General features: G+C 38.2%; 1 protein-coding gene across 1 annotated transcript in view; it reads left to right on the top strand.

The window, feature by feature from the left end:
* The window catches only part of MRPL13 (mitochondrial ribosomal protein L13), a 36,743-nt gene that overhangs the window by 3,173 nt on the left and 5,571 nt on the right, over window positions 1-27,999 (top strand). The window contains exons 3-6 of the mRNA XM_086465742.1: window positions 1,781-1,874; window positions 3,544-3,604; window positions 14,027-14,113; window positions 14,445-14,566. Coding sequence (XP_086321868.1) covers window positions 1,781-1,874; window positions 3,544-3,604; window positions 14,027-14,113; window positions 14,445-14,566 — 364 coding nt within the window. The remainder of the gene's footprint in view (window positions 1-1,780; window positions 1,875-3,543; window positions 3,605-14,026; window positions 14,114-14,444; window positions 14,567-27,999) is intronic.

Genomic DNA, 27,999 nt, shown 5'->3' with positions numbered 1-27,999 from the left:
GCAATCTATATGCTGTATGTAACAAATTGCATATACCGTAAAGTAATAGAGCATACTGGCCTTGGTTTTGTGTATTTCTTGAGGAAAACATACTTACATACTTCATAAAAGAATACTTCAATATTATGGCATGAAAATAGCCTAAGGGAAGAGTTTTCTTGCATGATATTTTGTGAATGTTTTTCAAAAGTAGGATGCAATTTGACTGTATTGATGGAGATGGTGAATATTTTTGCTTTCTTCCTATGAAGTGCAGCCATCCCTGAGGTGATGGGAACAACTCTGTTTAAAGACCGATGGAAAATAATGTATTAATTTGAAATTCCAAAGGAGACATCAGCTATCCATACATTCAGTCTAGTTTATAAAGAACAGGTTGCAGTCATTATTCAGGTAGTGTGTAAGTATCCTGGTTAGTTTTTCTCCTGGCTCTTTATTGTTCATAATTGATCTACTGGTCTATGGAATTGTTAATTGAGTGTTTATTCAAGTGCAGAACTTTTGGAAGGCATTTCCTTAGATGAGCTTATTCTGTCATCTTCCCAACTGAAAAGAAAGGAAAGGCCGTTCTGTGGTGTTTATTTAGACATACTGTATTCTTGGAACTGATCTGTCAGTGGTGAAAGGCTGCATCAGTGAAGATGTTTCAGTTGTGTCTGCGTGTTAGCTGTAGTGGAAAGTAGAGCTATGAGAGAACACAAGATTTAAAAAATCGGAGAAAACTTAAATAGGGTGTGAAATTTGCATTGATTATATAAAAAATGCATGCTAAATTTAGGTTGTTTTTAGTGTAGCTGCTTTGTTACTACTCACAAATGTTTAAATCAAATGAGCCTCTTCAAATACTTGCGTTGTTCTAATACGGTGATGCCCAGGAGACTGAACTTCAGATAAATCGTCTTCCAGTTCATTGAATGAGTGGTTATAGCTTATACAGTTGATCAAGGTGATTACTTCTGAAATTAAAAATTACAATTTTTTTTTCATATTTTCATTATATTTTTGAGATGATAGGGTTTTGTTAGCACTACATTAGTAAAGAAGATCTATTAAAGTAACTGTTTCTGGCAAGGCACTGGTGACAGATTATAGGCTTTGCACTTAAAAGACTTTTGATGTGAAAGTTGCTGATATAACACTAAACATATCTGTTTGTGCTGTAACATTCACTTCTGCTCGATGGATAAAAATGTGGGTGTTTTCCCAACACGGCTGTTTTAAGGTTTTTGTGGGGCTTTTCTCCCCCTCACTTCCCCCCCTAATCTTTTTATTTCTTTTATATATTTAGCCCTAGGATCTAATTACTTAATAGAATTATTTTACTTACCCAGAATATTCAGTCCTCCAGTAAATGTTGGTACTGTTTTTATGAGAAAACTAAAATTAAACAAATAATTGGGATCATTGTTTAAAAATAACAGTTTTTTATTTGGTGTTTTTAGAAATGTAGGAGCATATGCAGCATAATGTGTTGGATAAAATAATATACTTGCCTGTAAGCCAGGTTTCCAGATCTTAGCTGAATAATTGCAATGGTTTAATTGTCTAGTTGTCTGGTATTTTACCTTCTCACCTACCTTCTAACCTGACAGTACTAACAAAGTAGTAATTAAGGTTGTTTAAGTGCAGGTTTGGATGGTGTGACTTAAAAAGCTCAAATCTCAGCTTTATGAAATGTGTATTTATGTGCCACTACATATGTATCACATACTTTATAGTTGTTATTTTTGTTGATTACTTATATGACTCTTAATATTTTCCAATGATTTCTACCTTGTAGGTGATTGTGGAGATCATGTTGTCATAATAAATACAAGACATATTGCCTTCTCTGGTAACAAGTGGGAACAGAAAGTATACTCTTCACATACTGGGTAAGCTTTATAATAAATATTCAAATGAGTTACGGGTAAATTTAGTCTCATATTTTCTTAATAGTTGTCTTTTTTAGCATATTGATTCGAAAGAGAATTCCTACTTACGTGTGTTGGGTTTTGTTTGCGTGTGTTAGGGTGTTTAAAATGATGCAAATGCAAACCTTTTTCTTCTTTTTTTATGGTTTGGTTTGGTTTGGTTTTGTTCTCCCCCCGCCTCCGGTGTATGTTGTTAGGGAAATAATCTTAACTCAAAAGTAGCAGGAGCCATTGAGTAAGTTAACAGGTTTGGTGAGCCAGATTATCTCGTGTGAACCCACGAATCCAATGATCAGGACTATTCTAGTTGCTAAGCACTAGAAGACGTTCCTATTGGCACTGCACATTTAGATACATACAGTTGCCAACTTCAGATACTTTATCCTACCAGTATCTATTTACCTAACAGTAAATATCAAAATTGATACATTATTGAATCAGAGGATGAAAAAGAAAGACATTGGAAGAACGAGCGAGGTTACTGATGTATGCAATAGTGTATAATGTATTATCCTGGCAGACATAACTTATTTACAGATGGAAGTGCAATAATCAGTTACAGATGGTATGGCAATGATTTGTTCAGTCAAGGAAGACCAGTTGCTCCTGTTTTGTACAGTGGCAACACTAGATAATAATTTCTAAGTGTTAAAACGTATCCAGTTGGGAGATTAATAAATCACATTGAGAAAGCTAATTTTGCTGGTAGTAATGTTTCAGTCCTGAAATTCCCTTGCTGAATTGCGGAGCTGTTCTTGTTCGGAGTTGATGGAAATTAACATTTTTTTTCTTTTTTCTTTTTTTTTTCCTCTCCTCACCCCTATGACTTCTTAAAAATTTTCACTAAAACCTTCTGTGTAAGTTAAAGCACTTACATAAGTACCCAAGTTGGTTTTGAGTAAGTGAATAGAATTGTACAATTAAAACAAATACTTAAATCTGTGCAGCTCCCTAAGTGGACATTTTTGGTGATGTCGGGTTTATTTTGATTTCACTTCAGCTGATACCTAGTAATGTAATTAAACCAAAATGAAACCCAGCTTTACCCAACATCTGTGCAATTTCTTGCACCACCGCATCATTCGTTTAAAGTATGTGCTTTATGAATTAGTGCAACTTCACCATACCCCGTAGACTTGAAAAAGATGGCTGCATTGCGGTAAAAGTCAAATTTTGTTACTGTAGCTATGCCAAATCGTGCTAAGATTTATTTAAAAGTGTAAGAAAAGGATAAATACTGTTCAAATGGTTGTCTTGCATGTCAGCCATAGGCTGGTTATGAGTCTTGATCATCTTGAAATAGTTCCAAGTTTTGCATGTCTTAATCCCATCATGTTCTGTAGCTGTGGTGGTGCATTTAATAAGCAGTTTTAAAAGCACATCCATCTGCTTGTGAAACATAAACTTTTTAATGCTCAAGTGAATGAATAAGAAAGTACAAATGGCATTAAACTTAGGTCCTTGACAGGACAGAATCTATTAAAATACAGTGGTTGGCCTCGTGAGAAGAACTGCCTTTTTTGCGGACTTATAATACCATTACACTGTTGTTCAAGATGTAGCGATATTTGCGTTAACATTGTGCTGGAGCATGTAGCGTTAAGCTTGGATGTTTGTTCTGTTTTTCTAGCTATCCTGGTGGTTTCAAACAAGTGACAGCAACTCAGCTCCATTTGAAGGATCCAACTGCTGTAAGTGTTTCCCCTTCTTCCCTTGCATTTGTAAAGCTTATTTGTTTAAATTTAGTTACTTCCCCTAAACAAAAGGGATCAGTTACCTGCATGTCTAAAGCTAAATTACAAATATTCTACTAACGGTTCATAGAAGCTTGGCTTGTGACAGTGTTTTTGTGAACAGTGTGTTTTGAGGGTAGATTGTAGGCTGGGCATTTTCCTGTTTCTTCCATGTCCAAATGAGCAAATCAGAGTTCATTTGCTTCGCTCATTTTTGACTGATTCACTTGCTTTTAGTTTCAGGAGTCTGATCTTTTTCGTAAGTGAACTGCCTCAAGTTAGACTTAGCTAAGCCGTTCTTCAGCTTAACAAACCAACTACTTGTTTAAGAGCCAGCAAGAATAATGCTAACCTTAAAAATGTTAGGAAGTACACCTGCCTCTTTCTCCCAGTAAAATTCAGCTGTAGGTTTCATTAAATTATTTTTTTTTTCCTGAATCTTTTCTGCAATGCTGTGTGTTCATGGTCTGTGAAAGGATTACATTGAACTTAAGCCTCTTACTCAATGTCTACATTAGACAGTTATAAATTCTGAGTGTCAGTGATGTGTTTGTTACTGATTAAAAAAATAGGGTGCTAGATATGAACATTTTGGGATGTTGACTTAACACAGTTATGAAATTACTTCTCCAAGGGTTTTGAATGGTCAGCATTGGAGGACTGAATTCTTTAAGGACTAGTGTTTCAGAACATGATAGGAGGCTCATAGAGGTTAACAGATATCTGTGTTTATTTTTGACTTTGAAATGTTTTGGCTTGGGTCACCTTATATGTAAAATATAAAAATGCTTCTTCCTTTTTCTGGAGAAATTTTACCTGCTGTAAAATTCTTGGGGTTTTGTTAGTGATTTTTTAATCTATGATTTGGAAATCCTGGTTTGTCCCAAGGCACTCTTACAGAAGTTGTACAAGTACTCAGTAAAAAAGTGGCCCACCATATGAATGTGTGTGGTTTTCATTTTTAGGTTTGCAATTTCTTTTGTTATTTACAGTGAAATGAAATCCAACAGTCAAGTATTATTTTATGTCTAAAATTTTTCAAATCAGCTTAAATGGTTTTGAGAACAGGCTCTAAGATAGTTGCAATTCCTTTGAGAATTATTGGTAGTTCCGTGTCTAAAATGGATTCTTCAGCCTTTTTCATTTGAGCTTCAGGCAGGTGCTGTGCACTGGGAGGCAGTGTAACACAACTTGTTTGTTAGGGCCTGAGAACTGGGTGTTCTTTAAATTACCTTCTGGCATTCATTCTGAAATGAAATTCTCTTTTCTTGCCAGACTCATAGATGAATCTCTGTGCAAACAGAGGAGGATTAAATGCATTGCCAATAACTGAAGCATGTTGGACAGAGGCTCGGCAAATGGTGATGTGGCTCAAGGCTTGGTCTAATTTAGCTAGAGAAACTTTATTTTTTTTTAAACAGAATTGTGGAGAGCCCGCAGCAATTAACTCTTTCATTCTGTTGAAGAGGAAGCATTCAGATGTCCCCCTCATAAAGATTATCTCATGTGTGTTTTTGTCATATTTAATAGTAGTGGATGGTAGTTTGGCATGATATATTCTGTATGTGTAGCTGTTAGAGGTTTTGACTTCCAAGTGATTTTACGGCTAGAAACATTTATTTACTAGTTGAATTATTTTGGTGTGAACTTCACTGGGATATGATGAAGCTGGAATTATGATGGTGTTTTATTAACATGTTTATTTTTAAAACTAGCTATTAAAACCTGAAAAAGGATTGCTTTAAGAGAATGCCTAGTCCAAGTAGCATTCAGATCTTCAAAATATGATCTAAATGACACATAGTTATTGTGGAGACTTTTATAAACCACTCCAATTCAATTCTTTCCATTGAAGAGAGACCTGTGCTCTTTTAATCATGTTAAATTCAATTCCTGTGAAAGCAGTGGAATTAGGTGTGTTGTAGGAAGTAGACTGTATCTTTCTGTGAAATCAAGGTCTTCATTCTGTAAAATGTTGTTTTCATCCTGGAGGCTGCTTTTTCTTTGCTCTTGGTCCTATTGTCTCCTGCTAGCTCATCCTGGTAGTGCTTCATTGGATGAGTCAACATTATTTTTGGAAATAGCGCTGTTACAGAAATTAAGGCATTAAATTAATGAAAGAGACCACTTCCAAGGAAAAGGATGTTGATATAAACACCTTGTAAACTTGTGTGGTGTTACATAGAGATTTTGCAATGGATATGACTGTTTGCAGTTTATGTAAGAAGTAGATTAAAGCTTGCAAGATTCCGGAAGTGTGTGTAAATAGTAGGACTCCGGTACCGCTTAGCACTGTCTTTACTTACATATGTCTAAATTCAAACATACAAATCCCTAAGATAAATATTTTTCCATTACAGTTTTGTTTGAACATAGTTTCTAGTATACAGAGAGACTGGGTTTAGGAAAAACTGGTACACAGCTGATAGCTAATTGAAAAGGTTATAATGAGTAATTTGATGCAAAGTGGTACAGGTTATGTTCACATGGGGGGCTGAAAGTCGTAAGGTCAGAATTTAGACCTGTTTACTGCAGTATGGTTAGATAATCATCCTTGATAATCTTTAGTTCCTTCATAAGGTACCAAGATAGGGATGGATGATGATCTGATATTTTCACTTATGGAGGTGGATGTCATTGTATCTATCTTACTAACTTTAGGCCTTTATATTCCTTGCAGTTAGTAGTTAGTGCTTCAGAAGGATTTGTGCTGAATTTTGGATTTGTTGAATTTGTGCACGTGTATTTTTTCATAGGATCATAGGATGATTCAGGTTGGAGCCAACCTCAGGAGATCTCTAGTCTAACCTCCTACTCAAAGCACTGTCAGCTATTGGGTCACATAAGGCTGCTGGGGGCTTATCCAGACTGGTCCCGAAAGCCTCCCATGGCAACTGTTTCAAATCCTTGATTTCTTAGTTGAAAAGAGTTAAAAAACCCCTGTGCCTATTACAAATGTTTAATCTCAGATGTATAATTTTGTGCCTGAGATTGACAAAATATTACTATTTTTTTCCACTTCTAAGAATCTTTTATGCTAATATGGGGCAGTGAATACAAAAAGAGGTCTGCATAGTTGATGTATTGTATAGAGCTTAAAGTTCCATCTTCATTGTGCCAAGTTTTTCAGCACTTTGGAAAAATTTGGTTTTATGGAAGGATAAAAATTACTGTGTGTTGCCAAAAAGATATCAGAAGTAAATAGTCTAGCACATTTTTACCTTTAGTACCTTTGAGTTCCTTTGGGAGGCGTGGGGAGGGGAGCATCTGTGAATCTGTTTAAAATTTCTAGTATTTTCGGTTGTCTGCTCTTCTGGCGAGGAGCAGAGAATAGCTGTCATTTATTGGACTTGGCCAGGCTACTTTAGGAAGTGCTTATTGAATCAAAAAATAGCTTCTTCACATTTCAGCCTTTTCTTTCCCTGACTTACATTTAGTGTGAATTCTTGGACCACCCGTAGACAAGTGTATTAAATATGTTCTTTAGGTGCAGCACAACAGCTTGTTGCTGTAGTTCAAAACAGCCTCTCTGTTCTTCAGGTTAATATAATACTAATATTCTGTATGGTATTCCTACTCCCTTAGGATATGTATTAGTGGACAACATTAATTTCCACTGTAGTTTGCTAAGAAAAATCTGTTTGAGAGGTTTGGTGTGTTTTCTTTGCCAAGAGAGTCTTTTGAAAATAAAGGAAACAAGTAAACCTTTTTGTTTGAGATGCAGTGTTTGGAATGCATAGAAGTTTGAGGGTTTCTTCTTTGTTTTTAGTAAAATTTACAGAAATTTTGTTTAGCTGGAAACATGCTGATAGGCATGAGACCAACACCTTCAAAATTAGGCTTCGAAATATTTGATACAGGAAGTCTAGAAGGTGTAAAGATTTTTGAGGGGAAACAAAGATTACTTGGAAAAAAACTTTCTGGAAAAATCTGACAGCTTTTAATTAAAATGCCTGCAAAATATGGTGACGGATCTAGTCTGTAGAACCAGGTTGTAGTCCTGTCAGGACAAAGTTTTCAATCAATTTTTATTCTGTTTCTAATTTTAAAAGTAAGCAAAACTTGACTGACTGTTCTTTTTTGTCTGCATCTGAATCTCTCCCCTCAAAAAAAGAAAAAGAACTCACATTTGGCTAATACCAATGCTCAGTGAGAGGATTGACCTTTGCTGTATTGCCTCTGACAAAGAAATAATAGGCAATAATTGTTCAGAATGAATGTTACCTGCTAGGGAAGATTATTAAGCGAGGCAGGGTTGTTCTGTGGAAATATGCTGTGAGGAAGCCTCCGGGGGTGTCAGGGTTCTGGTTTGTTCAGCTGCTGGCACAGATATGAAGGGGCTTAAAATGTTCTAATTCTCCTTTTGAATGCTCTTTAGCAACCGCTTGCATGTATAGGCTTGACATTTTATCTGCATAATAATGATCTTTTGAAGAAAAGCTTGGACAGAAAACACGGTTAAATCTTGCTGTTGGTATTTGAAAGCCTGTTTTCTTTCCATCAGTAAGGGATGGTTAGCACAATAATACGTATAAACTAAAAGTTGGTTACTGAAACACCAGATATAATAGCGTTTTCTTTTACTCCTAGGGAGTAAAGATTTATGATTAAGTAGAGCAAAACTTCAAAGCCTGGATTAGCAGGCACACAGAAGTTAGTATGGCATGAGAGGAGAATACTGTTATAGAACGTGCTATCTTAAAACCTCTGCGTGCTCTAAATAAGTCTTAGGGCTGGTTTGGTCTTTTGCTTCATAGTAGACAAAAATAAATACTTCGATGTTTAAAAAAAAATCTTAATCGATTTCTTACTTGAATTTGCAAGGTACTGATATTAATTTAAAGAACACATTTAAATTCTAAGCATTTAAGTGCTTGAACAGTAGTGGAAAACAAAGTGGCATACAATGGAAATTTGTCTGTGACAAATGGTTCCTGTGGCAGTGTTAAGTACACTCATTGTTGCTGTACAACTGTCAGAGGGAGAAAGGTGAAGTTCTTGAAATGCTTTAATAACACATATGGTGAAAAAAGAACAGTATCATACACAGTACAGAAAAACCAAGAACTGGTAGAAGGAAGATGTAGTGTCAGGCTGTACCTCTGAGCAAGTGGTGTGTCTTCTGAAATTCTTCTAGGTTTTTTCAGTATGGCCTGTAATTAATCCCTTTGTTTTGTCTGGAGCACTGTGTCCTTCCTGTGTTCTAGAGTTGCTTCCCAGTGATTATTGGACTTAATTCAGCTGTTAGGGTAGACTTTCTTGTGGAAATTCAGCCAGTTATTTTGTGCTTCTCAGGACCAGGAGTGGTATTGCTCTGTTGATTTCCGTCTTTAAAGTATGTTTGATCTGGCAAAGGATCTTTCTCAAAACTTGATCTCCATCAAGCAGAGTCTGCAACTTGCATACGAGCCAAAGCCTATCACAAAATTGAAATGTTCAAGCTTCACACAGTGTTTCAGATAAATATCTTTTTTAATTTGTTCATACTCATAAAGCGTTAGAGCGCATAGTAAGGGACTGAAAATGCAAGACTTTTGCTAGAGCTGCATTCAGATTCTTTTCCTCCTATATTAGCCCTTAAAATTGTAAACTGAAACAGTAGTGTCATGCAAGGGTGATTAAGAGCATGTCTCATACATATGAGTATATAAATTAGGCAAGTTGGAAAAAAGGTACTGCAGTGTTCAAGCAGACAGTTGTAACTACAGCGAATAGGAATTTTGTCATTCAAAAGAAATTAGGGCAGACAGCAGTCCAGTACTTTAAAAATCCTCAAATAATGATGCTCTGGTGGCTGTTAAGGATGATGGTAAATGTCTTTACCTGCTGGAAAAAGCATCATGGCCTTTAGGAGTGAGTATTTATGAGGACATGGAATTTTACAGGTTGCTGGTAGTAGAGATAAAGGACTGGGGAGAGGAGGCAGTGGGAGTCCATAGTAACTGAACAAACTGTTAAACTGTACTAATTAATTTTAAACTAAGGTCAGGATTGCAGTGGGAACTGGGGGTAGGTAGACCCACAATTTGAAATGCAACTGCATCTACCTCTCATGTAAAATTAAACTCTTCTTATTTTAATAGTTCAAAATAAACATAATCACATAGAAAACATAAGTAAGAATTGTGTTTTGTTAGAAGTGTATTACAAACATACAGAAGGATTTGTATTTCTTGAAGAAACAGCCTGTTCTACTGTGTGTTTTCAGGGAGCATTGAATCTGCATTTGAGTTTTGCATTAGCTCAGCAACAGACTTTTTCTTGCAATTCCATAGCTTTTTAATTAGGATTGGTGTATTTTTAGTAAAACTTGAGCGTGTTCAAGTAACAGGAGAGCCCTTACTTAACACCCTGTAAATATTGCTGGTTGAATCTTCCTTCTCTGTTACACAACCTTACTGAAGTTGCAAAACAAGTCCATACAGCTTAAGCCTGTACTCCACTAAATTCTTTGTGTTTGACTTGTCATCACATCAGGTAGAGTGAGGTTCTGGCTGTAGGCAGAATTCTGGGCAAGGAGCTGGATGTAAACTTGGTCTTTCCAGGAGATGGGTTTGAATTTGCTTTGACTCATAGAAAAATCTTTGAGGGAGAAGTTACAATGAAGGAAGCTAGAGGTTTTCCAGCACTACCTTCTCTGTCCCAGCTCCCTGTATGACCTTCAGTTCTACAGTTGGACTAACTAACTCGCAGTTAATCAATAAAAAAAGTTCAGGGCCTTGCTTAGTAATACACTTACTTGGCTTTTTACAAGTCTCAAATAATAGTTTTTCATGACCCCACCCCTCCTTTTTTTTTTTTTTTTTTTTTTCCCCTATTTGTTTGTTTGGTTTTTCTTCTTGGCCAACGTGAATGACTTTGAGGGTCGATGGTATAAATCTGCCTTTGACCTATTCCAGCAAGGAAATGACGATCTGCTGCAGAAGCCAAGGTTTTGTTCCCTCTTTGCCGCTAGTGTGAGTTCCCAGGGTCGGATTGTGCATGGCTCAAACTCAAGTTATTGTTCCTCTCTCTTGTTCTCCATATGGGTGTAAGGTATAGATGGCAATATTTTCGAGTGGCTCAGACATTAAAGGCTCTATGATGACCACAAAAATACACAATTAAAAAATGAGCTGTTTGAAATGTCTAGTTAGTGAACTATAGAGAGAGACTGTAACAGTGAAGTCCAGTTTTCTACTCTGGATCAGGCAAGGATTTAATATCTTGATCAGTGGCACAGACAGTGGGATTGAGTGCACCCTCAGCAAGTTTGCAGATGACACCATGATGAGTGGTGCAGTTGATTCATTGGAGGGATGGGAAGCCATCCAGAGGGACCTGGACAGGCTTCAGGGGTGGGCCCATGCAAATGTCATGAGGCTCAACAAGGCCAAGTGCAGGTCCTGCACCTGGGTCGGGGCAATGCCCAGTATCAACACAGGCTAGGGGATGAAAGGATTGAGAGCAGCCCTGTGAATAAGGACTTGGGGGTACTGGTGGATGAAAAATTGTACATGAGCTGGCAATGTGTTCTTGCAGCTCAGAAAGCCAACCATATCCTGGGCTGTGTGAAAAGCAGCACGGCCAACAGATCAAGGGAGGTGATTTTCCCCCTGTACTCCACTCTGGTGAGGCCTCACCTGCAGTGCTGCGTCCAGCTCTGGAGTCCTCAGCACAGAAAAGCCATGGACCTGCTCAAGCTGCTCCAGAGGAGGCCACGAAGATGATCGGGAGCTGGAGCACCTCCCCTATGAGGACAGGCTGAGAGAGTTGGGGTTGTTCAGCCTGCAGAAGGGAAGGCTCCAGGGAGACCTTACAGCGGCCTTTCAGTATATGAAGGGGGCCTACAAGAGAGATGAAGAATGGCTTTTTGTCAAGGCTTCTAGTGACAGGACAAGGGGCAGTGGTTTTAAACTGAAAGAGGGTGGGTTTAGATTCGACATAAGGAAGGTTTTTTTTTTTTACAGTGGGAGTGGTGAGACAGTGGAAGAGGTTGCCCAGAGAAGCTGTGGCTGCCCCCTCACTGGCAGTGTTCAAGGCCAGGTTGGATGGGGCTTGGAGCAACCTGGTCTGGTGGAAGGTGTCCCTGCCCATGGCAGGGGGGTTGGAACTAGGTCATCTTTGAAGGTGCCTTCCAACCCAAACCAGTCAATGATCTGTCTGGCAGTGAAAAATGGTTTGTGCTTTGTGTGGAGGTGATTTTTCTGTTGCAGATCTTGTAGTAATCCAGCTCTTGCTTGTGTAAGAGGGCATGGAAAGCCAAATGAGTTCCTGAACAGCTTGGAGATTTGTAGACATACCAAAGCATACCTTGGATTATGCTTATTGCGCTTAGCATACTTACCTGTAGAAACTGTTATTGAATATGTAATTATCCATGATCATTCATTATCCATTATCATTCTCCAAGTCCTGCTTTCATGTTACTCTGTTGTCCCCTGAGGTTGTCAGTTCTGCAGTGACTGTAGACAATGTTGAAAGTATTTCTTCATTGTTTAAATTGAGCATATAAATCATTCTTTTCCAGTGTGACTTTTTAATAGGCACATTTTTACAACTGAACTGTTCTTTTTGTAATGTAGCTAAAAAAATTGAATCAGATTCACCAGGCAGAAGTATCTACAACCAGAATAGACCAGCTGTTCGTCCAGCTCACTGGTTTGTTTCAACAGATGTCTGTGCCACATGCTGCAGAGGAAGATGAAAAAACATCGATTGTTTGAAGAAGTGAAATATTTAACACTGTTCATTACAGTGTTTTAAAGTTTCTCTTTTGTTTGAAGTGAAATCATTAAATAATTAGCTCTCTGTGGATCGTAGGTCATATGTTGGACTATGTCTATGTACACTTTATTAATCTAGGGCATTAACACTGGTTCTATCACAATCTGAAGTTAAAAGTAATTTTTAGATAAAGAAAAAAAATCACCACAGTTGGGCAGTATGTTGTGAAGTCTCTGGTTCCATTGCTTTAGATCTGATATATTTTGATTTTTCATTGACTATAAGGAAAAACACTGCGTAGAAAGCAAAATAAATGTACAGAATTAAAATTACTGATGGTAAAAGGGCTGTTCACGTGAGCTGTTGTTAATATCCATGTGTTTTCTTACACTGTTGTGGCATCTCACTTGATTTTCAATATGCAGTGAGGTAAATAAGTGAAGATTCATTTTCTGTCTTCATCTTACCTTTGTCTTAGCACATGATATGCTGACCTAAATAAACTGTCGTTTGCTCTACAAGCATGGATAGTTTCTATCTCTAAAAGCACCAGTTTTCATCTTTGTTTTTTGATAATTGCATATTAATTTTTATTAGAGAAGATACCAATGTTATAGATTACTCTGTCTGACCTGATGTATTTCTTCTATCATCTTGATTTATTGTATGTGTCCACGGATCTGTGGTACTGGCTGCATAACATCTGAAAATCTGCATGATGTTGAGGCTTCTGTAAATGCCTTCAGAGTTTCTCAAGGCATATAGTATATGTTTATGAGGGTCCTAAGACAACGTTACTGTCTGTTACATGGCAAAATGAAAATAACTCTGGGGCCAAACTATCTCGAGTGTTTACTAACTTCAGAATCCAAGTAGAAAAGCCTGCAAGTTTAAGAACCCGTGCTTCTCATTAATTTCACTTGCAACAATTAATCGTTCTATCTTAACTTTGTGGTTCCAGCTGGGAACTCAGTATTAGTGATTGTCTCCAAAATCTTGATTTAATTCCTTTAATTAATTTTGTGAAAAGAAGCAACTTTGCTCAGTACACTTTTCAAAACATCCGGATGCCTGGGAGATTGGCTTGTGCTTAGCGTGCTGCTTATGGACTTCAGCTTAACGTCGCGCTGAGCACGCCTGGGTAGTTTCTCATGTGGAGCTCGTTTATGTCTGGGAGGCTTGGAGCACAGGCACGGTGGGCTTCCTTCTGCTTAAAAATTGAACATGGGTCTACCCCTAAATGCTTTGTTGTCCTTTTTAAAGCCCTTTTTGTCCCCTACAGTTGCGTGCCTTGTTTTACATTTACAAATGTTCCCCTTCTGGGTGGAGTCCATAATGATGTGTTTTGGTGTATATAAATGCACAGTATGATACAGAGTTACCATAAGCTTCTCGGTTCTTTTCAGAGGGAATGATCATATGCAGTCATCCATAATGCTAAATATAGCTCTTAACTTTCTAAGCTGAGATTTTCTATATGGCTGTTCATTCCTTCTTCCAAAACAGTGAGTCTAGAGAAGCTTCTGAACATGGTGCCAGACTTCTTCAGCATGGAAGACGTTGACTGAAAAGAGGTTCAGTGACGAGTGGAATAGGCAGAGGGAAACACAGCTTACTTTTTTCATATTATTTGTAGCTTGTCTGATTATTCGTTGCCATGCTATCTTTCCTCAGATTGTTAAACTGACCATTTATAGAATGCTTCCAAAAAACCTTCAGAGAAGAACGATGATGCAGAGGCTGCATCTGTTCCCAGAAGATGTGAGTAGTCATGCAGTTACATTTTCATTCCTGTGTGATTTGGAGGTAAAGAGGGAGTGTTAGCAATAGCAAAACTCTTGTCATAAGAAGAGAAATTAACAAAAATCAAGCTGTTTTTCATTTAAGTGTCTAAATATAGTTGAAATGTTGATGCTTTTTTCTTTATTATTTCACAAAATCGTGAGATACAAGACGTGTGAATTATCTGCTGTATTTAGGTAAAACAGCATGAAGAATGCAGTACTGTTGACAAATTTTGGTCTGGATTTGGGGGAGAGTGGTGAGGTTTTTTAAACAATCAGATAGCTGAAACTGTTCTCACCTGCCTCAGGTTATTCCAGAAGATATAGAGAGGAATCTTCTACAAGAGATTCCTCAGCCGCGTGCAGTCCCCAAGAGGTTAGATGAATATACACCGGAAGAAATTGCTGCCTTTCCAAAGGTTTGGACTCCGTAAGTATCTTAGATTTTTATTTTTTTTTTTATGAGGACACTTTGACTGAATATGTACTATATAAGCTCTCACATTATCAGTAAGAAAAGAAAAGAAAGGAATTACTTTTATCTTTATGTCATCTTTTTTTGGAGAGAGGAGATCGTTAAAGCAAAGAACAGTCATATTGGAAGGGAGTGGTTGCTAAGTTTTTTGTATTTCTGGCCTTTCTTTTAATGAGAAAAGCTTTACTTAAAATCATATTATTAACTCCCTACTTCATGAAAATGAGTTGAGTGAAAAACTTCATTACCATATTTGAGTTGTATGTGCTCTATAGTATGTTACTGTTGGCCACAGCCAAAGGAAACACCACATGGCTCTGAGGGAATGATTCATTGCGGAGTGAGGGGGGGAACCTTTCTGATTTTCTCCAGAGGAAAGGAAAGAATTCTGCTAAATTAGACCTTGGAGACTAGATCTTTGGCAGGGAACATACCACGTGTTTATTTTGATAAATAGTTTCTTTTCCATGCACAAAATCAGCTTCACAGCAGTTGTGTGGCATGTGAATGAGTATTTGTGGTTTGCTTTACACCATCACATGCAGCATTGAGTCAACCCACTAGCAAAAATAATGTGTTATATTCGGGACATTTTCTGATTAGTACCAGTATGATTTTTCTTGTGTTTGTTTTAAGAGTCCTATTTAGGCTCAGGATCCCATTACGGTAGTCAACAGAGAAAACACTTTCCTGAGTGTTCTAATCAAAGCCGAGAAGAAATGACAAGTAGGGAGACAGGGAAAGGTGTAAATAAACTAATGCCGGGACCAACTTGATGGTCTATCTCCAGTTAGATTACAGGTATTTCTATTTCAATAGTAGTTTTTAAAGGTTATGCTTCTTTTTGTCCTGTAAAGTGTTCCTGTGTGCTTACTCTTACGCTAATCCTAGAGAATAGACCTGGTGTGAATCTCAAATGGTGTGTCATCCTAGTGAGTGGTTCCACTGACCCAGGTGTTAGCTGCACGTGGACAGAGGTCAGCTGTTGGAATGGTAGGAGCAGCTTGTTTCTCATGAGTCTGCCTAAGCTATGAACTCTCAGGTGCCTTGACAGCTGAATGATCAGAGTGGTTGAGGTTGGAAGGGACGTCTGGAGGTCATCTCTTCCACTGCTGAAGCAGGGCCTTCTAGAGCCAGTTGCATGGAACTGTGTGCAGACTGCTTTTGAATTATCTCCAAGGATGGAGACTTTACAACCTTTCTTGGTAACCTACTGCAGTGCCTGGCCACCCTCACAGTAAAAAAAGGATTTCCTGATGTTCAGGTGGAACCTTCTGTGTTTTACTTAGTCTTGTTCAAATCCATAGGACTGCTGAGCACTTGTATTTGTACAGGAGCATTTAATAGGTTCAGTGTAGATTTTCACGTCCAGCAGATTGCAGAACACTATTAGGGAACAATCTGCAGCAACTGTGTTGTTTAGATTTGTAGATTTGTAGCTAGTAGTGACTGGAAAGTAGCAAGCCTTGTGCAGTAGAAGAAATGATTGTACAATAGCAAAACCAGTAACCTTTCAAACAAAGGAAGCCTTTAAATACAAAGAGAAGGGTTGTTTTAAGTAGGAAGGTAAAGTTAATCTGGAGGAACAAAATAGAATTTGAATTAATGAAGAGAAGGGGAAATTCACATAAGCTGAATACTCTTAAATGGTCTATCAGTAAAAGAGAAAGCAAATCCTTTTTAGTTCCTGGCCAAAACTGTTGGTATACCTTTAAAAGAGGCCTGATGCTTTTTGCTTGCTAAAATTGATATTAGAGGGGGTTTTTTTGTGGTTTTTCTTTTAAAGTAAATTAAATATTTTAAATTACAGCATATGTTTTTCTCTGCATTATAAGGCACATGCAAATAAGGACATTTACCCTTCATAGGCAGCAGAGGTATGTGGACAAGACTTGTTAACTCTAGGTCGATAGAACAAGAGGAAATGGCCTCTAGTTGTGCCGGGGAGGTTTAGATTGGACATTAGGAAAAATTTCTTTACTGAAAGAGTGGTCAAGCATTGGAACAGGCTGCTCAGGGAAGTGGTGGAGTCACCATCCCTGGAGGTGTTCAAAAATCGTGTAGATGTAGCGCTTCGGGACATGGTTTAGTGGGCATGGTGGTGTTGGGTTGATGGTTGGACTTTATGATCTCAGAGGTCTTTTCCAACCTTAATGATTCTGTCATTCTATGAACTTTTCCAGAAGAAAAGTGGTAATAGGATGACGTAAATGAACACTTGAGAAGGACCTTCTTGCAAATCAAAAGCAGAGTGTGCTCATAATTCCTTTTATGGGTCAGTAGCTCTCACTGCTTAAGCCAGACAAACATAATTAAGAAATCCCAGGAATTTATGTAGGACAAATGTCTGTATCCATTTTGCATATATTTGTAGGATTTGTATTCCTTTGAGGGGAAAACTGAGTAATAGTCCATTGTTCTGTCACATGCTTAACAGAAACTAATATATTTTTTTAGTGAAACTTCTTAATATTAGTGGGCCGTTCCTTGCAAATGCTAATACTAACAGGAGAAAGTCTGTGACATTTATCTAGTCTTAAGTCAAATGAAAAAGCCTGCGTAGAGCTCTGTATTTATGTATAATGTCTATTTGTGCTGGCACATCCACACATGTAGTGGTCGTACAGAGTTACGCTGATTTTTCACGTCAGAGACAGGATGAGACCTTTCATTTGTGGAGTATTTTTCCTCTGCTTTTAGTGATTGAACTTGGTGAAGCATGTGATGTCATGAGGGATGACGGTAGCACATGACCGCTGAAGATGCACACCATTTTTTTTGCTTTTGTCTTTTTGGGTGTTTTCCCTATCTTGTAGTTAAGGTGTAGGTTCTGAATAAGTGGATTCAAATAAAGCAAAGTGTTTAGCCATCAGTGGCTACTAAATATGGTTCTGCAGATGTGAGTCATGGCTCAGGAAGTTGTAAATATTGCTGTGTATTTATCTTGTTCCTTTTACTTTTTCTCTGTGCATCTAACACCGAGATGATGGAACTCTGATGTGACCTAGAAGGGCAGGTTTTATATGTGTGTAGTAAATAAATGAGCTGTTGCTAAACAGCCTGTCTTATGATAAAATTTGAAATTTATTGAATTTCTGATGCTGGGCTTAAAGGCAAAGAGCTCTAGGAATGAAGCAAGTAGAGCAGAGTGTGATCTGGAGTCTTCCAGATGATCAGTACCGACTCATGCTCTTCTGCTCATTTTCAGTATGTCGAATTTAATGTGGTTGTGATAGGAAAAAATTAAATACCAGGTGAATGTTATATAGAGAACACCGAAAAGAAATGTGTTCTGCACACACAAAAAAGAGCATGTTTGTTTATATATCAGTATCTGGTCACTCCTCTGTGATAGTGCTTGCTTAATGTGGCTTGACTTCATTCTAAAATAGGGGAAGGGCACTGACACCATAAAAAGAGCATTTTGGACTTGGGTTTTGTCGCATTCCTCCTGTGTTGTCACGAATGTGGGTAATACTTTAAAAAGCTTATTAAAAAATCAGTTGTACTTAGGCTCCTGATCTTAGATGATACTAAAATAAAGCCTGTGTGTCAGTTCTGTGTAATCTGAGGCACATCAGCATTACTGTCACTGTTGAAAGGGAAAAGTCCAGTAATGCTGTAAGCCCTCTTCAGGGTGGGAATAGGTAGATTGATTTTGACTTTTTCTAACCTGTATCAGTTACCCAAATTGCTATGTTTGTTTTTATCCTCACTACTGGATGGAGTTGAAAAGGCTGAGATCTCCTGGTTCCTATGAGACTTCATTGGATTAGCCCTGAAGTAATTTAGACCCTGCACCAATGACCAGAATTCCACAGTACATTAGAGTAAAGCTGATAAGCCTCTTGTGCCCTGTGGTATATTATACTCTCCTATAACTCGCTTTAGTACTAACACTAATAAAGATTCTCACATAATTTAGCACTGAATTTGAATCTGGCACTTAGAACTAACTAATTGGGAGTGTCCCTTTTGTTCCCTTTTGTCAAAGGAAACAGTGTTATGCTGCCAGAGCTTCGAAATGTTTTTCTTTGTCCCCACGCACTGCCGTAGTCTTGCTTGAGTTCATCTCCTCAGCACTGGGCCACCTTAATTGTGTTGACATGTCGGAGTGTGTGGCAGAGGACAAGTAAACTTGGTGCCATCCTATTTAGTCTTTGCTGTCAAACTTAAGTTTCCTCATAGCTTCATGTTAGCATTGAGAAAACTACTTGAGTGTGTTGATCCTTGGGGAAAACCTGCAGGTTAGAACACTATTTTGAAGCTAGAATTCCCCTCCCATCACTTCTTGGAACCATCCCCTCTGGAAGGATTCAAAACACAGAAAAAAAATATGCATTCTATTTGTTGTATTTCTGTCCTCTGCAGTCTCATGGTGATCGGTTTTCGGTGCTTTCTGTACACAGTCCTTTTACTCCATGCCAGTTACAGAGGTTGGGCAGTGCTGCTGCCTTAGAAGCCCTGCGGCTGATTTGGAGGCTTTCAGCTGAAAGGATCTGAGGATCATAGTGTTCCTCCTGTGGGCTGTGTGGGTAACTCAAGTGGGCATTCTGGTGAGAAGAACTAGGGCAATAGGTGGACCTGAGAGGAAAGGAATAGAGTATCTGAAACAAGTGTGAGAGAGTGCTAGAGAGGAGTGGAGTTAGTGGCTGTGGGTCGGGTAGGGAGAAACAAGGGGGAGTTTGGCAGGACTTTAATGCTCTGAGTGGAGAGACTGGGCCAGACGTTTCACTTCAGTCAGCTACTCTAACTCTACAGCCACTTTTAAAGGCAGGAGGACATACCTAACACTGCTACCATGGACTTCAGTCCTACCTTCTTTTCTGCTCTCAGGAACGGGTCAGTCCTAGCAGAGGGATTAAGAATGATGGTGGTTATTACCATCTCTTCACTAGCTGCAGGGCTCGTCGCTGTAGTCGCTGTTGTAATTTCAGTTTCTTGTCCTGGCCTGCAACCAGGCCACTGTGGATGTCAGATATTAGTGTCAAATAGATGAGTTTACATTTAACCCTCAGCTCATTCTCTGGCAGTTTTGATGTTGGGCAGAATTTCCAATTTGAAGTAATGGGAAAAATAATAATGCTTTTCTTCCTGACTGAGGGAATAAATGTATTATGGTGATTCGCTAGCACTGAGAGTGCTATTGGGGAAAGGGCTTAGTTGTGAAATAAAAGATACAGAATTGAGCAAATTTGGTAGAATAACTTTCTGATGTGATAAGTAAAACACAGAAGTCTTCAAAAGGGCCATAAATTGAATTGTAGTGGTCACTGTTCTGATTAAAGTGCCAGATGGAGTGTCTTGAGAATAGACAGCTGTGCACCAAAGGCACTAAAAGAAAGGCTGCATGAATATTCAGCTATAATAAGCTCTGTGTTCTGAGCTTTTTCAGTGTGTGTGAGCCCATGGAAGAAGTAGTGTTTGCATTACTCCTTTCAAAGACTGTAGAAGCAACAAAGATTTAAATATTTACATATTCTTTAATAATGTCACCTTTTTAGAGGTGTATAGCAAAAAGGTTCTGTTAAAAATGAGAAAAAAAAGGGACAAAATACTATAGACTGCTTTGTTCAACAAAGACAGGTTAGTTAAAATCTGATTGTGTAGGTCTGATACTCTACAGTTTGTGATGTACTGAAAAACAGCTACATGAAAATGGTTTCAGAAGAGTTTTAGATGTAAAGGGAACTTGAGTTGGTGTTTGGAAATCCAAAGATGGTAGGAATACATGTGTCTCTAAGAAAGCAAAACTGACTTTCTATTTGGGTGCCTTATCATTTTATTCTTTTCCACCTGACAGGCCGCCTGGGCAGGTTATGGAATCTCCAGCCTTGGAGATGCTCAGAACTTGACTGCACGAGTTCCTGAGCAACCTAATGTGATACTGAAGTTAGTCCCACTTTCAGTGAGGGAGTGGCAGATAACTTTTTTGGGTCTCTTCTGATGCAAATTATTTCATGGTTCTTTATATATGATGAAAGTAAATGAACATAGATAGTAAAGTAGATTAATATTTTAATACACTGTGTTTAGGAATCCTAATGTGTAGGTTGCTAGTAGTGTTAGTCCTCTTTGGTTTTTCCTTGGGCTATTGTTTGTTACTCTGTACAAGGATCTTGGAAGTCTGGATGAGAGCACACAATGCTAAAATGAGTGGCCTTTTCTTGTCCTGTGTCCTGCCCTTAGTCTGTGGGTTCCTGCAGAACCTATAGGTAGCTTCCAAGCAGTGAGAGTAGTCCCTACAATATACCAGAAAATGAAGGATGCAGAAAAACTAGAATTTCTTTTTTCTTCAGATGGTTTTAATAAATCTTTCTGTCTTACGTGACTTGCGTTTTTAATTATTATTTATCTTCCATGACGTTCTGAGCCTGGTGACAACTCTGTTTATATAAAGGATAGAGGTTCAAAAGGGAATTAAATTCCTCTGAGAGTGATTTAAAATAGGTATTGGAGGGAGACAGTCTTTGTGGAACATCTTCTTCCTAAGGACAAAAAAAAAATTTAGTCTATATTAAACCTTTGAAAGTAGCTATATCTTTTAATGGAAAAGATCAAATGAAAAGCATAGCTTGTGTAAAGGTGCGTAAGGCTAAAAAATATCGGTAAACAGAATTATGACAAGAAAATTAATCTTTAAGGTTTTACATTAAAACTTACATCCAAGAAATGTACCTCACTACTTAAAGCAGACATAAGACGGATAACAGGGAATGGATATGAATGACTGAATTTATATGAGGAGTTGCTAGAATTAGGAGGAAAAGAGCCTTTTTCTTGTTTATCTGAAGTAATATGCAAATAATTTTCATTCAGAAAGTGAAGAGAACATGCTTAGTGCTGCTAATGATCTCATTGGAATTTTTCGTTATATTTGGTGTCAAAATGTCTAGCTATAGGTGTTCTTTTTTAAAAGGCTGTTTTTCTGGTAACTGGAGACTGACACATCATAGACAAATACACAATATACAAGTGGAATGCTAAGACAGAGTAACAGTTTTTTAAGGAAAGCACAGGTCTGATGTGGAAAACCAGCAAATAGTTTGTTTTCCAGAGCCTTCCCATCACCCCTGCTTCCACCACAGCAGAGTTCATGATTGGACACCAAGTGCAATCCTGCTCTGTGAAAGTGGAGAATTAAATGGCAGCATATTTCCAGTGAGAGAGATTTTCTTTAAGTATTCTTTCCTTTTATCCCAAACCTGAACCAGTTGACTTCCCATATTGTGCAGAGCTTCTCTCTTGGATCCTTGGTGGAGAGGTCTGAAATAAGTGTGGCAAGAAACTGTGTAGATACAGGAAAGTTAGATCTTTTCCAGACACAATTTCAAGGGGAGAATGATCAAAAACTAGTTCCTTTGACTGAGTTTGATTTTGTGGCTTCTTACCATGAATGAAACCATTATTTCAAGTGTGTTTGAAGTTTCAGAATGTATGTCTTTTAAATGAGTTTTAAACAGAAATCATCACAGAATTCACCAGTCACATATGACTAAGCAAACAATTCTGTTCCATAAAATCAAGGATACATCAGATTCATGTGTCATTTTTCCTGTTATAAACCATTTTAAAGTTGTTTAACTGTCTGTTTTTAGACAGTTTTAAAGGCAGGAAATTGTTTTTGAAGAAGTATTTAAATAAGAATGTTACCAAATATATAGAACAGCAGCTCTGTGTTGTTCCAGTTGGATGGATGCATTCCTGAGAGTTCCCCTTAAGAAAGCAGAGCCGTCTGATTTCCAGGAGTGCACTGGGGCCCGCATTGGTGTGCATACTGAGCGCCTGTTCCACTGCCAGCCTTACTGGGAGCTCTCCTTGGGCCAGACAGCCTCTCACTTGTCTTTCTGGGGAAAAAAGTCCTTGAACGCTTTTGACGTTTTTAAAACTTGATGTATTATAAACTCTGAAATTTGGTTTAAGAAAACCAAACACCTTTTTAATGTTTATTTTTCTGAGTAACTTGCCTGATTTCTGGCCCTGGTCTGTACATCCTGCTTTGAGGCCGGGGGTTGCAGAACCTGGTCTGAAGCTGTAATTTTGATTCAGCTGAGTAGCGTGGGCTGGGCAGGGTCCCGGTATTGACCCTGCGTGTCGCCCCCATGGCATGGCACACAGATTCTTGGTAGTTCATCAGTACCGCTCTATGGCTTTCACAGCAGAGAATCACGATGCCTTCAAAAAGAAAAAGATTGTAGGTGAGGAAACACAAGCGTGTCGGCCACCTAGGAACCATAGAGGACTCTTACACATCCTGTGCTAATGATACGGTGGTTGTCACTTCCACTTCCAGTTGCTCCCTAGGTTTGTGTTCCTTAAAGCCAGCCTTGCCAGACTCTGGCAACCTGAAGCCTAGTGCTGGTGTTGCTAGCAAACGAATTTGTAGGTGCTGGTAAACAGAAGGGCTTTTGGATTAACAGATCCTCTCAGCCACAGTCGCCCTTTCTGTTTGCTGTCTTACAAGATAACTGCAACTGTAGTTTCTAGTTTAAGAACTTATTTTTAGTCAAATTATTTCTGGGATGTAGTAGTAACAGAGCTGAAGAAGAAGCCAGAGATAGCCTGGATGTGTGGCTGAAATGATGTTATAAACAGTACTTTTACAAATGTAAAATACTGTTACTTTTACTTTATGAAGGTTTTTTTGTCTGTTAATTTCCTCAGGTAATTTTACAGGGAGCCAACACCAAAAGACACCTCATGTTGTATTTGGTACAGAAATGATATTTGGAGTATTTCCAGTGATGTGCTGTTTTATAAAGATTATAATTTGCAACTAATACCAAGTTTGTAAAGTGCTTTTGGTTCTACGATGACATATCAGATCTAATAAATGAAAAAGTGGGGCGTGGTTACTCCAGCTATATGGAGAAGCTCAGAACAAAAACCATAAATATTTCCTCCAAAGATGGTGAGGTCTTGAGCAATTTTTATAAGGACCATCTCAGGTTTATTCATGACCCTTTAAAAATTTTGCACTGAAATAAACATACTCCAGCCATTTTCTTAGTTCCAACTTAGTTGCAGAGTGTGTCTGCAGCTTTTTGGGGTTTGAATTGTGCTTGTAGCACGTCTCATGCCATAGTGTTTGGTGCTTATCTTGGGCTATGGGGTGTTTCTGTACTGGGAGTAAGTACTGCCCCTCCAACTTGGTGTTCATCTTCTCTCCCAAAGCAGGGCTGGCATGTGTCGGTGTTCAGAGAAGAGGTGGCCAACACAAACTTCTGCAAAAGACTTGAGCCAGTCTTACTCTTTCCTAAAAACAGTAACTGTGTAAACCAGGAAAAAGCTATCCTGCCAATACAGCCTAGTCCTGTTCCAATGTACTCTTCGAGGAATCCCTCTGGAAGTTCATTTTCTGTAGCTTTTTTGGTTCTCAGTAGGAATTCCAGTAACTAACTGGAGATCATTAACCTCCATTAAAATCTGGGAACTGTCATTGGTAACTTTTGTTTTTATAGTAAGGGCATAAAAATATCTCATGATTTTTTTGTAGAATTTAACTTAACAGAAGTCTTGAAGGTAACTGAGCCTCACGTTTCAGGCTACCATAGCTGGATTTAAATTCCTGTGGACAAAATGCCACACAGTTAGATACTTGAGAAGAAAATTGCTCTCCTCTACATTAGGTTTTAACCGCAGGCAGCAACTGGATACTAATTGAGAAGGGTCAGTAGCTTAATCATCTTGGAAATTGCACAAATTCATGTTTAGGTTGTTTGGCCTGTTAAAATGAATTACTGGCTTGTCTCTAGTGTGCATAAACCGCACCGTCAGATGCTGCTGATTCTCATACCCTTTACCTGGGGGCAGCTTACATTGTACCTAAAACTAGAGTTGAAATTAAGAGATTTAATAAACGGGTAACTGGGCACTTTTACTTCAGCTGTCTGAAGAGGCTCTCAAAAAGAAAGTTCCAAAGCTGCTTTCCCTTTCCCCTAAAATCTCATATGCGAAGAATAGAAAGTAAGTTAATGGGAACTTGACAAGCAGTATGAGAATTGTTGTATATGATACTGTTGAACTACTTGCCCAGATAAAATTAGACTTAAATTATTTTTTAATTGCTCTTTTACAAATGTCTAGATTTGCTTTTTTCACTTTTGGTGCTGACAGTAAGTCTGGAAAGCATTTCACCATTCTTTTACCCACATCTCTGTTTATTTGAAGAATAATGTGATTCTTTGAACAAAGCCAAGTGTACAGTGCTGTTCTTCCTGCAGTGCTCCAGTTTTCCGCAGAACGTATCACTTAAAGAAAACCCTTTTGTTTGCTAGAAGCATGATTTTGCAGAGATAAAGTTTCATGTACATTGTATTGATTTTGTTTAAATCATTTTACAGACAGAATTCATGTAATCCAGGTCAAAATCTGTGATTTACAGTAATTTTTAAAAAGCTTAGTTCAGTTTTGCTTCGTTTGTTTTTAGGAAAACTGGGGTTGTAACTGGTTTATTTTAAATTGTAATAAGCCATCGTTAGTTTCACTGAGAGTACCTAAATGCGTATTAGCATTGGTTTGGATAACTTGATTTACTGACACTTTAAAAATGAAAACAAGTGCTAGTTTTATGTAGAAAAAAAAAACAAAAATCAAAAACCAAAACCCAAGCTGGAGTCAAGGACCACGAAAGATTTTTCTTAAGCTTTGTGTCTGCAGGAACAAGTTAGTCACTATAGCTGTACTGGTGTAACGGTATCAGAAGACTCTGGTTTGTTGCTGATGCAGCTTCTGTTGCTGTGGTGTATTCTCCAGGTGAAATAAGTTAAACTTGTAGAAGGGCTTTTTAGTCGAGATGATAGTCTGCATGAGAACTGCGCCAATATGGAAAAGGTTCTTTTGCCCCCAAGCAAAGCAAAGAAGTTCATGGTTCAGAATAGGCCAAGGTGGTTATTGGAAATGTAATGGTAGTTTAAATATGATTAGCTGTTTCACTGATTATTTTAGCAGAGGCATAGAGCTACCCTGGGATAGCAGGCACATCTTGGGTAGCAAAATGATTCAACTCCCTCACAGCTCCAAACTGTTGGTATTTGAGTGTAACCACATCATTTGGTTTTACAGAGAATGATAGCCATGCCTAATCCTTGGGGTTTGATTTACTAGTGTGACTAGTCAAACAGAAGAAATCCCCTTTAGCTGTAGTACACTTGCCTAATAGCTATTGACTTTGGCTCAACTTGTGAAGTGTACCTGAAAAATAAATATATTCCTCTTGTCTTGGAGTTTACAGCAAATTTTGGCTCTCTGTGGAATTCTGTCTTTGAGGTTTGTCTATGAAAATGAATCTTACATTACGCAAAATTTTATAGTTGTACTCATAAATTAACCTTAAAAGGTACGCCAGATACACCACAAATTTCATGCTAGGTGTATTGTGCAACAGTTTTATACAAAAACAAATCATTTGGAACCTTTTGTTATGAGGCTAAAAAACTCCTATTGTCATTAATAAGTGGACATGAAAGATAAGCTGTAGAATTATCCTGTGTAAGCAGCTGACTGTCATCAGTTAGCAATAATGCCACATTCCTGTGATTATGGTTGCCATAAAATGAAGAAAAGCCCCTGGCTGAGGGCTGGATACTAAGTGGCATGATCAGTCCACAAGATCTTTTCACTAATTGGTCTTCCTCTATCTGTCCTCTTCTGTTAGAAACACCATTGTCATAAAAGACACATTTATGAGCCAGTGGATATCATTGCTTAACTACTTAACAAATTTGGGGGTGATTTAGAAGTACTTTAACACTAATTAAACCACATTTCTTTGTATGTTTTAGTTTTTCAGCCAAGTCTGGAGAGATTTTATCCCTGTTGTTACGTAGAATTCTTGAAATCTGTGTAGGAAAATCACGCAGAGCTTCTGTAAAACCACACAGTCAATCTGAAGACTCATTCTGCTGTTTGGGGAACTCTCCACTGTTCTGCAGGAACCACAGAAAAAGAAGAAGAAGGAAAAAAAAAAAAGTCAGTGGAAAAAAGTCTATCATAACAGGCACAGATGTAAAATTCTCTGGCATGGGAATATCTTAAAACATTTTGATAACTGTGAGTTAAGACTGATACATTCTTTGGGTGGACAACCCATGCAAGTGGGAATCCTACCAGACATGAAATTTTTCATGTGTTGGGGAGCGTTGCATGGACTGTGAATGGAAGAGATGGATGTGGCTTTCATACAGGAGGGTTATTAATTTGTTAATTTTTATGGGGTTTATGGAGTGTTTTTTCTCGTTCATGGAAACAGTGAAATGTTAACAGAATTCTAAGCCTGCCCTTTTCAACTTTTGCTCTTGTACCACTGCTTTCATCTCTTTGTCTGTTTATTAGAGTGTAGCATTAGTTGGCCTTAAGGCACTGACCTTTTCCAGTGCTGATGCAAGGTTAGATCCTTTCTGAACACTCATTGTTATTGCTGGTGAGACGGCAGAAAGTACAGGGAACTCTGGCTCTCTGGGTCACATTCTCCAATGGTGAGATAATTGCCCGCAGGTGAAGAGAAAAATGCAATTTGAGATCTTCAAAGCTTCCAAACCAGGTGTGCATTGCTGAGTCAAGAGCAGGTATTGACAGGTCACTTCTTCCCTAGCATTGACAAGCTTATGCCTTAGCAGAGGCAGCTTTGAAACCATTAGTTGGCAGTCACGAATGCACGCTTGCAGGCGCACGAGCGACTGTAGTAACTCCACAAAGTTTGACTTTGTATAACTTCTTTGAAATCCCTTGGACAATGCAACGTGACAACAGAACTGTTCTGAGTAGGGATTCTTTATGGAGCCATGACTGTCCAGGCTTCTTGAGCTGGAAAGAAGATAAGGTCATGTTATCAAGTGCTATTTTATCAGCAGCATGTGGTCGAAAAAACTAGGCAGGTGTGTAACTTCTATTGGAAGAAGAAGGAAGAGCAACATCTATTATAAATTGTATTGTTATAGATAATCCCAGTGCATTTAGAAGTTCTGAGAAGCAGAATAATTTGGGTTAAAATACGTGGTTTTGAAGAAGTATTCTGAGTTATTAAAAATGAAGATAAAATATTTTTAAAGGATTGTCTGAAAATCAAAATGCTGTAAAAGATTGTAAAATAACTTCTTTACATATAAAATAGTGTCATGTATTACTCTAGAGCCTTAGGCTTATTATTTCTTTGAGGTAAGAATGCTGGTTTTCATCTGTCTGCTGTAAGGACCATATTACAAGACACATGGTCTCTCGCTTCCCTAGAAATGAGGTGGTGAAGTTGCCCTATATATTTTTGAAATCAGTAGTTGCAGTATAATGCAGACTGGTGATTACTTAGATTTGGCCTTCACAGACTAACACACACACACCCCCTTATTATATTTTTTTTTTTTTCTGAGGCTGTTTTACCTCCACAAAACGTT

Source organism: Leptosomus discolor, chromosome 5 (assembly GCF_034619465.1).
Source record: "Leptosomus discolor isolate bLepDis1 chromosome 5, bLepDis1.hap2, whole genome shotgun sequence".
NCBI lineage: Eukaryota > Metazoa > Chordata > Aves > Leptosomiformes > Leptosomidae > Leptosomus > Leptosomus discolor.
The sequence above is the reverse complement of the archived record's forward strand: the minus strand, read 5'-3'. Positions and strand labels throughout refer to the sequence as shown.